We start from the raw sequence: 12,298 nt of genomic DNA on the forward strand, positions 1-12,298 counted from the left end.
GTACCTCCTAGAGATGCATCTGTGGATGCGTGACAAGGTGCGGTTGGCCTTCCTGACTGCATCCCCACACTGCCAGCCCATGTTCATCTTGGCATCAATGATGACTCCAAGATCCTTTTCTGCCTCTGTACTGACAAGAAGGGAGTTCTCCAACCTGTAGGTATGGTACTGGTTGTTCCTCCCCAGGTGCATCACTTTGCACTTGTCAGTGTTGAATTCCATCTTATTCTCATCCGCCCACCCCTGTACCCTGTCTAGGCCTATTCCTCCCTTCTGGCGTGCCCACATCCCCCCACATCTTAGTGTCATCAGCAAATTTGAACAGGGTGCTATTTACCCCCTTGTCCAAGTCTCTGATGAAGATGTTGAACAGTGCGGGCTCGAGGACCAAGCCCTGGGGGACCCCACTGCCCACATCCCTCCAGGTTGAAAATGACCCATCCACCACCACTCTCTAGGTGCAGCCCTCCAGCCAGTTGACGACCCATTTGACTGTGTGGGTGTTGACACCACAGTCCCCCAGTTTCTTAATGAGAACAGGGTGAGAGACAGTGTCGAAGGCCTTCTGAAAGTCCACGAAGACTATGTCCACTGCTACCCCTGTGTCTAAGGATTTGGTGATCTGGTCATAGAAGGCCACCAGGTTGCTCTGACAGGATCTGCCACTAATGAACCTGTGTTGGTTACCCCTAAGCATAATCTCCCCTGCTGGCCCCTCATGGACATGCGCCAGGATAATTTTCTCAAAAAGCTTGCCCAGGATAGAGGTAAAACTAACTGGTCTATAGTTTCCCGGGTCCTCCTTCCTCCCCTTTTTGAAGATGGGAACCACACTGGCCCTCTTCCTGTCCTCCAGCACCACACCAGAGCACCAGGAGTGCTTGTAAAGCCGTGCCAGGGGTCCTGCAATGACCTCAGCCAATTCCCTCTGTACTCTAGGGTGGAGATCATCCAGACCAGCTGATTTGAATACATCCAGTCCCTCCAGAAGTTTCCTGACTAGATCCTCACTGACCCTTGGCCAAGTGTGCTTTCTGGGGTGTAAGGGGGGCCCAGAGGGGGGGTGACTGTTCCAGTCCCTGCTCAGGAAAATGGAGGCAAAGAAATCGTTAAATATGTTGGCTTTGTCGTCTGGTGTGATGACCACATTTCCTAGCATGTCCTGCAGGGGCCCCACATTACCCAAAACCTTCTTTTTGCCCCCTATGTATTTAGAAAAGGACTTCTTGTTGTCCTTGATCCAGGTCGCTAGTCCCAGTTCCATCTCCGCCTTGGCCTTCCTGACTGCCCCCCTGCAGCCCCGAGCAACCGAGGTATAGTCCTCCCTGGTGATGGCCCCTCCCTTCCATTGGGTGTACACCTCCCTTTTAGCTAGGAGACATTCCCGGATGCTTTTGGTGAGCCATGGGGACTTTTGCGCCCTCTTGCCCCCTTTGATCTGTGTTGGGATTACATCCCTTTGGGCTTGGAGGATCGTCTCCTTAAGAAGCGACCACTCTTCTTGGACACCTGGCTCCCCTAGTTTTGGATTAGCTTTGAATTGGCTTTGAATTAGTACCCTGCAAACTCAGCTACAGATCATGCAGTCCCTAAGAGAACAGGTTTTCCTTATGTAAGAGCTCTCACAGCTGCATAGCTAGCTACATGGACATTGCTCCTGGGTACTAAGGTATTCATGAAAGATGTATATAGTTTTCACTGGTGCTTTAACATTTCAGGTAATGAACAGTTTAATACACATCTACACTTGGGGAAACAAATCGCCCAGTGTGCTGAGCTACTGAATTTAATTAGGATTTATTTAATTTAATTTATATTTTGTAAGTAGGAGATTGTGTTTCCCCCCAGTGCTGGTTCTCAGTGCAACTGCACAGTTCAGCCAATGATGCAATCAGAAAGACCCATGATGCCAAGATTCTTATATAGGCAGTTCAAGTAGTATTTCAACTTCTTGTCTTGCACAAAGAAAAGTCTCTCTCAAGAGAGGGACACTCCATACATAATGTTTACTACTGAGAGCATAAAGTTCTTAACATCAAGAAGACCCAGTGGCCAGAAGTTGAAACTATACAAATTGAAAGTGGAAATAAGGCGCAGGTCCTTAACAGCAAGAGTAATTAACCATTGGAACAAATTACCACCATTTGAAAGCTTTAAATCTCTTTCTCAAAGGTAACTAGTTCAGCCATAACCTGAACAACTGGATGAAATTCTGTTGGGCCTGTGCTATGCAGGAAGTCAAATTAGACAATCTCAACTGTCACTTCTGGTCTTAAAATGGATAAGTCATTGGATGTGACTGAAGAGTCAAGTTAATGCATCCTATAAGGTGTTGCTGAACAGAGGGTTTGTTCAAGCAGAAGATCTCTCCTATGCTGCTTCATGCACCTGGCATTCAACCTTTCCCTTGAGTAGATCTAGGCAATATTTTCCACAAGCACTGTGCACAACACTGGTTAGTTTGCTGTAGGTTGCCTTTCTGCTGAGACTGCTGCCACCTGTTTCTCTTCACATGACAGGGCCCAAAAATTATATTTTGGTGCATGTCAAAGAGAATCCAGAGGACAGCAACAAGAATGACAGGAAGTTCAGCAGACAAGGCCAGAGGAAAGGATGAAGGAACTGGGTTTGTTTGGTTCAGAGAAGAAAAAATTGAGGGGAAAAAATACCAACTTTCCAGGATAGAAAAGGTTGAGTTTAAAGGTTGTTATGAAAAGAATGATGATCTCTTGTTCTCCACATCCACTGGGGAAAGGACAAGAAATTAGCTAAATTACCAGCAGAAGAGATTTAAGAAATGACTTTCTGGCACTAAGGATGGTTAAGCAGTGGACTGGCATGCTCAGGGAGGATATGGAATCTCATTCATTGTAGAGAACAGGTGAAACAAACACCTGTGAAAAACAGTCTCTGTATATTTAGCCTGAAACAAAGTCGGGTAGTGGGGAGAGGGGGTGTCGGTCAACTAGGTGACTTCTCTTGGTCCGTTCCTGACCTATATTCCCATGCTTTCTGTGCGGTGATTCTGTGTATAAAGTCTCCCAATGTACAGAATGCAGGTGGGTACGCCAAGTGGGTTCCATCAGAGTGAGGCCTGCACCAACCAAGCTGGAAGACGCTGTGGGTGTGTTGCAGGAGAGCAAGCAGCTATGTCCAGGCAAAATGTGCCTTTGGTGTTGCTGCCTGTTCCAAGTCCACTCTAACACCCCAACGGGTTTAAAGCTCAGGCAGGGTGCATGATGGATTTCCTGCCTGCCCTGCCTCATCATGGGTGCTGTTCTAATATTATAAATGTGGTTTTGATTCAGATTACATCAATGCGCACAACATCCACCGGCCCACTGGAACGGGGCATGTGGGAAAGAAAGAGAGCGGGTTCTTGGGTGGTGCTGCCTCCAGCCCTGGAGAGCCCAACCCTCGAGTTTCCAAGGCATCGGACTCGGAGCTCGTCAGCTTTTGTTACCTGCACATGCGGGAACAGAGGAAGGAACGAGAGAACAGGACGGACATCAATGAAAACCTGATCTTCTTTGAGGAAACCAGGCCCAGGACCAAATCCGACCCTACTTCCAAAAGCTCTGGTCAAGGCTACGACAGTGCTGCCAATGAGTACAACCCAGATGGCCTCGATCGGGACCATCATGCAATGAGGGCAAGGGCCAATACTATGGACAGCCACACAAGGAATGACACCATGCACTTCTACTGTGACTCCTGCAAAACCAAAATCAAGAGTAGGCTGGCTTCCCGGAAAGGCAGCAAGCCTGGCAGCTCCCGTGACAACATGGTTGATTTGATGTCCCTTCCTCCTCCAGGGAGCGATGAGGAAGAGGATGAGACCACCGCCTTGCTTCCTGCAATAGCTGCTCCACCTCCTGGCTTTCGAGATAACAGCTCTGATGAGGATGACCCTAAGCGGCGGGCTGCTGCACAGAGCCAGGAGCAGAGCCGGCACCTCTGTGGAATCCTGTACGATGAGATCCCAGTGACCCTCATAGACAGTGTGCAGACACGTACTGTCAGAGACCATGCTCAGGAGCTGGACGATGCCCTGGTGTCAACCCTGCAGGCTCTGGAAGCCCTGGCTGCTTCAGAGGATTGTCCACACCCCCAGCCACAGCAGACAGCAGGTAATGGAGAGGGCAGTGCCTTTCTTCTTCCCTATCCCTTTTCTTCCCTTTCATGTGTACAAATTTGTGTACATTGGGTACACTTGTGTGCACGCATGTGTGTGTGTTCATGTGATATGAACACATGTGTGTGTGTATGTGATATGCACACCTGTGCTCTGCCCTCCCCTCTTCTTTCATCCCTGTCCTCTCTTCTCTCTCTGTCTCTATCTCAAGTATGATTTGCTGTATAGGGAAGCTTAGTAAAGAGCCAATTCCCAGAAAGAGTGGTGGGACTAAGAGGCAGGCTGGGGCTGGCAAGATCTGGGGACCAGCATATGGAATTATAGCAGACTGGAGATAGCTCAGCTCAGGCAATCTTTGTTCACAGCCTTTGTTTCCCCAGGGGAAGCTCCTTCCTGGAAGGAATCAATGTAAACAATCTACAAAAACAAACACACAAATAGCACAGGGTCTTTTCCCAGACCTGGAGAAAGTGCTTGGGCTTGGTGCTGGAGCCACTAGCCTTCACTCTCCCTTCTCTCTCTCCTGTTGCCTCCAGCAAACTCACAGTCTCTCATCTTCACTCATGGTCTTCTTCCAGACCTCCAGGAGAGCAGCAGCTCTGAAGCAGGGCTCAGGGTTCATCCAGCTATGTTCAGCTTCTGTTGCACTCTTTGGCCCAGGGAAAGTTCTCTGGATCAGACTTTCTGCAGCCTCACAGCCCTCCTGTCTTTCTCCTTTGGAAGCTTTTTAACTCCCACTGGGCCAACCAGTTATCATTATCAGCTGGCCCAGTCCATCAAGGCAGCTTGAATCACCCTCTGCCTGCTTCCAGCTGGACCACAGCCCCTGAGGCGTGCAGCCTGCTACAGGAATCCTCTTTTCCATGAAGCACAATGATATTGGAACCACCCAGCAGCCTCTAAGCAGAGCTGATGCACTGCTTCTCTGCATTTGGTAGGTCTACTAACTACCTGCACCCTAGGACTGTCCACAAGCCAGTGCAAAAGGACCCCTGGCAGAGCAGTGCACTATGGTATGCAGGGAGTTTTCTCAGCTATGTAGAGTCCAAAAATCCTCCCCACTCTCACTCCCCAAGACAGAACCTGGGGAATGTTTTGCCACAAAGTGCCATGGGTTCATTGACATGTTGTGATGAGAAGATTACAGGCAATCTGGGGAATTCTTTCCAGACAGGAAACAATGGTGGTAAATGACTCACTGGTTCGTGACCCTTCCTGCCAACATCAGAGTTGGTGCATGGCACCTAAATAATCCATACACCCAGAGGGAAGCCCACTCTGACAGCTCATCAGAGAACTCAGGGTGATGCTGTTTTGGAGGAAGCTGCTGGGTCTGCTGACCACACAATGCATTGACAAGAACAGCTCTGTCCCATCCTTTTCCAAAGGAGAGAAAGACCTCCCTAGGAGTAGCTTTAGTTGAAGTGTGAATGGTGCTAGGCTGACAGTTTTCCTCTGTTTGCCCACAGAGCAGGCACAATGTAGTCAGCAAGAGAAGCAGCTGCTTCCCTCCCCAAACTGCAGCCTCACAATGCATTTCTGCATAATTCTAGTAAGACCATCTCTCAGACTAAAGGGAGAGTTTAGCTTTTCTGGCACATTCACTTTCTCATTGGAACAGTTTGTGTCAGTTGTGAAGAAGACACCTGTCCTCTGTGAAATGGACTGAGACCCAGGCTGATTTCACACAGGCAGCTGTCAGAGGGTAATGGCTTTCAGTCACTAGGAATGTGAGATGCATTTGAACCAGTGACCTAGAAATGAAAGACTCCCTTACCAATTCCCAAGCCACAGTCTCTCCCACCCAAGGCTGACGGTCTGAGACTGTGTGTTCTGTACCGATGACACTGTCATTCCCAAGCACAGTACAGCATCTTCATCTTCATGAAGTCACCTGTTACAGTGGCCACCTGCACTGTAACATCCTGGTTCTCTTGCACCTGCTTCTGGCAAGCTCCATTGTAACCCATGCCTCTGCTGCTTGGCAGTGAAGGTGCTATCACTTTCCCTGAGCACCAGGCCTCTCCAAATGGAAAACATTCAGTCAACCTCTTCAAGGGCATTGCCTTTGAATGAAGCCCAGTTAAAGTTCACCACCTCTCTTGATGTGAGTAGGTTGGTAAAAGGGTGGCACCAGCTTGGCTAGGTCTTCCCTTTAGGTACAACTGTACTATCAAATGGATTCTTATAGGTTGCATAAATGATATAATTGCACCAGCCAAGTGGCCCAGTTCTCACATGCTGCCCTGCTCACTACTGTAGTGCTATTGTCACCAGATTTTCCTTATTGCTCCAGACAACTCCCTGTGATCAGGCTATTCCTAACTCTGGACTCCTTCCCACAGCCTTTTTCCAGGACAAGTGCTCTCACTGAGTTGAGGTAGTTACTCAGACAGATGCTGGCAATTGGTCTTAATTGAAATTGCCTGGAAAGGATTCCTGATCACCAGTACAAGCATAGCCCAGAGCAGGTGAGCTACTAGAAACTCTTCTGAGCCCCAGAGATGTTTTTCATGAAGGTTTTGGTGGGAGGAGGTAACTGAGGTTTCACCACTGAAAATCTCCTTCCTGCCTTTCTGTGGTCCTTCTGATCCTCTATGTTCCTGTCTCTTCCAAATAGTTTGTCATCTCCATATTCCTCTTATGTTTCTTCAGGTCTGATTGTTCTGGCTGCCATCACCCCTGAATCATCCTTGGACTCTGGCCATGAAACAAACTCTTCTGAGCTAACTGATGTCTCAGAGATGGTCTCAGCTATGAAGCAGCACCAAAATGCAGCCTACTTCCTGGCCCAGCACATCAACAAAGAAAACCTGCTTACCAGGAAGGACCTTCCTTTCCGTATCCAGAGCTGCACAGCCCAGGCTGTGCTTACCTCTCCTTACCCCCTTGCACGCCAGGAGGCAGGCCCATCATTGAAACCAGCTTTCTCTAACCAAAGCCCCAATATCGCTAATGGCAGGAGTAAACAGGAGCAGCAGCACATGGAGCGAAGCTACACCCTGGCTGTCCAGCCGGTGTTGTCCCCCCATCTTAATGAGCAGAACAGGAGTGTGTTGGTACCAGGCTCTGAGTGCAAAGGTGCCAGCTTCTCTAAAGCTGCCTTTGAGGTGTCACTGCATGCTGCGGCAGCTGCCTTGAGTGGAGAGCAGGTGAAGGACCTACGAGAGAAGATACCCAAAGAAGTCCGGCTGAGCCCCAAGCTAATTCTGGACCCTAAGAGTGGCATGACACCTGCCATCATTTCAGCTGCTTTGCAGCAAGCTGCTAACAATAAGGGTTTGCCTTCCCAGGGGGCAGCCGTGATGGCAACTCTGAAAGAAGACAAGCAAACCAATGGGACCAAAAGCTGTGCACCATCTAGCAGCAAACATTTACAACTAAAAGGGAGTGAGCTAGCTATAGAGACTTTATGCAACTGCCAACAACAGCAGCAGCCTCAGCAGCCACAAGATGAAGCCTGTCCAAGCCCTAAAGAACCTGCAGGCAGTAGGGTTGAAGAGTTCCATCTCCCCCTGGTGGGCAATGAAAAGTTGCCCACCAAGTCATTTCCCTCCAAGAGCTATCAGCAAAAAGGAAGCCAAGATCCTTCAGGGAAGCCAGCGAGCAGGGAGGCAAGTCAGAAGGCAGGAAGTGATGCTACAAACCATGCCTTTCAGAAACACATGGTTCCTTCAAACCAAGGGGAGAAGATGCAACATGAGAGTTCTGTCAAAAGCTTCAAAGCTGAAGGTGGTGGTCTGCTCTCTGCCTCTCCAAGCAGCACCTTCAGGACCACCAGTGAAGATCCCAAAGGGCAGATCCAGCTGGTGCCCAGGTCCGAGAGCCTACAGATTAGCACTGTGCCTTCCAAGAAATCAGAAAAGGTCCTGGAGGTGACTTCACCAGATGTTGATGTCCCAGCTAAGCCCAAAGTCCCCAAAGCCCCCTTCAGATTGAAGAACCTTTTTTCTGCTACCTTCCCAACGCGGCTGAAGAAAGAGACAGATGAGCGGCAGGCCCAGCTGCAGAAGGTGAAACAGTATGAGCTGGAATTCCTAGAAGAGCTGCTCAAGCCAAAGACAAAAGGTGATGTTCCTCCGCAGGAATACCTGCACCCTTCCATACCTGGGCGCTGCAGCTGTCAGCTGAGGAGCAGCCCTGTGCAGAAGGTCCCAGGGATGTCCAGAGAACAGAGGCGCAGCTGTGACTGCAAACGGATTTGCAGAGGGGTGAGGCCACTCCCAAACCAGTTGGTGGCACCAGAAGCAGAGAGACAAGGTGGGGAGAAGGCCACAGATGACCAGAAGCAGACAGAAGCAGTTAGGCTTTCAAGCATGAGCAGCCCATCCAATGGCAGGCGGATACGATCCATGAGCTTAGAGTCCAGGGACTGCCGATCGGATCCAGAGAACAGCGTATCTTGTTTGACAACATGCACTTCCCGTGGAGAGTGCATGGGGGCACCACACTACAAGAAGCTCATGCGCCACTACAGTGTCAGCGAGATAGACAAGACTGACCGAACATCTCTCTCCTCTGACATTTACCAGAATGTCTATCCAGCAAAGCAGAAAGGTCTGCAGAAGGAGGTAGACCTCGGCATCCATGGCTCTGCTCTGAAGAGCAAGGTACAGGAATCCCCACGAGGAGGTGACCCGTCTTACGTTCAGATTGCACAGGAAAAGAAGAACCAGAAGAGCTCAGCAGTCTTCTCTGTCCAGGAGGAGATGTACCCAAGTCATGCTGAGCTGCAGGATGAAGACATGGAGGATGAGAAGTGTTGTTCCATCCGGTATTGCTTCTACTACAGGAAGTGTGATGTGGCAGATGATGGGAGTGAGAAGGATGAGCTATCCTACTCTATCCCCATGCAGATCCTCCCTGGCATGAAGCTGGAAAATCAGATGGTCCCAGTTATGAGTAGGACCCTCCAGGTTCTGGATGCCACTGCCTGCAGCAGTCCTGATGACAGCCAGACCCAGGAAATAGACTTAAGGACCTCCACCTTTGAAGGGAGCCTGGCTAAAATCAGTGCCCTGCGAGGCCATGTCTACTCATTGCCAGACGGGTTTCTGCAAGTGCAGCTAGATACGAATGAGCTCCTGACCATTCTAAGGCAGTGTGTGGTGAGCCCTGAACTTTGGGACTGCAAAACCTACATCTCCCAGCTTGCTGAGTACAAGCAAGAGCTGGCCCTGAAGTTCAAGGAGTTTAGGGCCTCCTGCCGCAGGGTGGCAGCTGTTGATAAGAGCCCCACACACATGCTCTCAGCAATCACAAGCAGTTTCCAGGTGCTAGGCAGCCTCATAGAGACGTTTGTGAGGCTGGTGTATATTGTGCGCTCTGAGTCCCAGCGCCAGGAGTTGCTGGCCAAGGTAGAGGAGGTGGTGCGCAACTACACTTTCTTGCTGAGGGCTGCAGAGGAGTCAACAGCCAGAACGCTGAGTCACCATCAGACAGCGGAGCAGCTGGCCCACCAATCAACCACGGTCGCGACTGTTATGAGCACGTTCACACGCTCCTTAAAGACATTGATCAATAAGTAAACCTGCTACAAAAAGAAATGAGCCAGTATATGCCAAGTTGCGTGTCAGTGATTCTTGCATCACATCAGTATAGTGAGAGCGTGTGTCTGAAGGGAAGGCCTACATCCAGTAGGGGTTCCAGAGGCAAAGACATTTTTCAACTTCTCTATTAAATGAATAGTTACATTGATGGAGTTTGGAGGGAAAACTTGCATCCCATAATTAGCTGTCTAACAAGCCTGTCAATGGGCTCCAGACAGCCACTCTGCATGCTCTCCCATGCTGTCTTGGCAATGACCTTACCTGAGAGGTGTAATTCAGTCTCCATGCTGCTTTGGTTTCATTTGGTTCTGGGCCTCCCCTGTGCAGAGAGCTGACACTTTTTCCTTTGTCATTGTGCTCTGGGCTATTCTGTTAGCAGAAACTGAGCTGAGATCTACTAGTTTCACTTTAGCCAGGATCTATTCAGAGCCAAACCAGTGTTTTTGCCACGTAAACAGCTCTTATGCCTCCAGAGTCGCCCAGATTGCAAATGTACCATTCAGGCAGCAGCAGCTGGAACCTTCAGTCTAACAATCCTTGCTGCGAGGTTAGGGACTGGGACGGAAGTCTGCTGTAGGGAGGGTACAAGAAACCTGATGTTGAGTTGGACTACCCTAACAGATTCCACAATCCCAACCCAGATGCGCATGCACTAGTACTGATCATAGGAGAGGGGTAGTGCAATGTGACACCCCAGAGTTATAGCTTAATCTGTCCAAGCAGGGTGCCTTTGCCTTCTTCCTCTGCTGGATGGAGATATGTGAATCAAAGAACCCATAGAGAATCCAGTCTATTCTGTGGTTATTACAAGCCAGAAACTGGGCTAGCAACTGTGGGGAGACCTTCTTTACCTCCCCTCTCCAGGACTTGATTCAGCTCTCTGTCTACAGCCCTGTGTGACAACATGTTAGTGTCCATAACAGAGAGAGAAACAGAATAAACCCAACTCATTTGCATCTGTAACATCAGGCTGCAGTTCAAGACATGCTTTGGGGGTGAGATACCCAGGCTCAGTTTGAACCAGCCAGTTCCACCCGCCTCCTATCAGAAGCCCTGGCCCTTGGTGTGAGGGAATCCTCTTACTATCTGTGTTGGATAAATTGCCAAGAGAAATGTTATTTAGCATTCTGAGTTTTTTTACTTCCAGACACATAGTGAAATGGTGCCTACTTGATTTCTGTCATTCCCTTGACACTGCACCAAGTCTAGCTTCTAAACCTAATGAATCAGAGCGCCTTAACTGGTGCATCAGTGCACCTTCCTGTCCTCCACAGCAGCATTGAGAGGAAATCCAAGGTCAGGCACCCACCTGTAATACTCCACCAATGCCACCTCATGCACACCTAGAAAGACCAGGTCCTGGAAGGAACCTTGAGTCTTTCTTTAGAGCATACCTGGTATCTGAAAAAAAGAGAAATTAGATTCACTAGTGAGGGCAGGTGTCACATAGGAGACTAGTCTGTAAGTTCAGTGAATGTGCCCCATTGCTTACAGAGTGCATGGAGCTGATCAGTGACCTTGAAGGTATGATGGATCATCTCCCACCTCTATTTTTTATACAAGACGCACATTTGAAATCTCTTGTTCTTCCATAAGAGTTATGGAAATGCACAATGTGCTTTTAACACATGCATCCTCTATCTAGTGCAATAACATTCCCTATCCCACAGCTGTACCAGGCTTTGGCCATTGTCATCAGTGAGGAAGAGAGGATCTCACTATATGGACTGAGCAACCTCTCATCTCCTGCTTTCAAGAACCATGTAGCAAAACATACAGTGGAATAGCCAAAGCGGAACTTAGTCCATGGTGGGCAATGCCTGTTACAATGCTGAAGGCTAACAGGGAGCTATGTTTTTCTTTCCTGGTCAATTATCTATTAAAAAACCAAGAGTTCTCCTGAGCTCCCTATAATGCCTATATCATTCCTTCATTAAATCTCTCAGTCTAATACAGAGGATTTTTTTTTATTGTCTGTATATAGTATATATAAATTTAAAAAATATATAAATTATATATATATATATATATACACAAATTTATGTCTTGTTTTACAAGCAAGAAAGATTAAATATATTAATCTTAAAATCCCAAATCACACTTTGTGTCTTTTCTTAAGACTGTGAAGTGATTGTTATTATTTATATGTTGCACCATTTGTAAACATCAAAATATACTTCCCTGCCATTGAAATGCAGTCAGTTCTTGAATAAAAGGCAGTAGCTTCTTAAAACACACTAAGTGCTACACTATACAATTGTTTCAGGGAAAGGAATACATAGAGATCATGGAGAAGTAGAGCTGAAAGGGACCTCCAGAGGTTATCTAGTCCAACCTCCTGCCTGAGGCTAGATCATCCCTGGCCAATCGTGAGCCCTGGGTTATCAGTAGCACACACTGCAGCACAAGAAGTTGCTGGTGAAGGAAGAGGTCATTTCCATTTGTTACTGCTGCCATGCAGGACATGAAGCAGAAAGCAAAGGAGAAGATTGGGCAGGGAACACAGGACAGGCAGCAGAATTTAGAGCAGCAGATCCAACAAGGAGCACAAGGCTGGGAGCAGAAAGCAGAGCAGCAGATTGGTCAGAGGAAGAAGATTTGAGTGGCATTTGGG

The 12,298-nt window shown here is 48.4% G+C and overlaps 1 protein-coding gene across 1 annotated transcript in view; it reads left to right on the forward strand.

Annotated features, from left to right (window-relative positions):
- Positions 1–11,766, forward strand: part of FRMPD3 (FERM and PDZ domain containing 3) — a 69,495-nt gene extending 57,729 nt beyond the window's left edge. The window contains exons 13-14 of the mRNA XM_019536287.1: positions 3,309–4,130; positions 6,791–11,766. Coding sequence (XP_019391832.1) covers positions 3,309–4,130; positions 6,791–9,663 — 3,695 coding nt within the window. The 3' untranslated portion in view covers positions 9,664–11,766. The remainder of the gene's footprint in view (positions 1–3,308; positions 4,131–6,790) is intronic.
- Positions 11,767–12,298: the final 532 nt, after the last annotated feature.

This window comes from Crocodylus porosus, unplaced genomic scaffold (genome assembly GCF_001723895.1).
Source record: "Crocodylus porosus isolate Cpor-Errol unplaced genomic scaffold, CroPor_comp1, whole genome shotgun sequence".
NCBI lineage: Eukaryota > Metazoa > Chordata > Crocodylia > Crocodylidae > Crocodylus > Crocodylus porosus.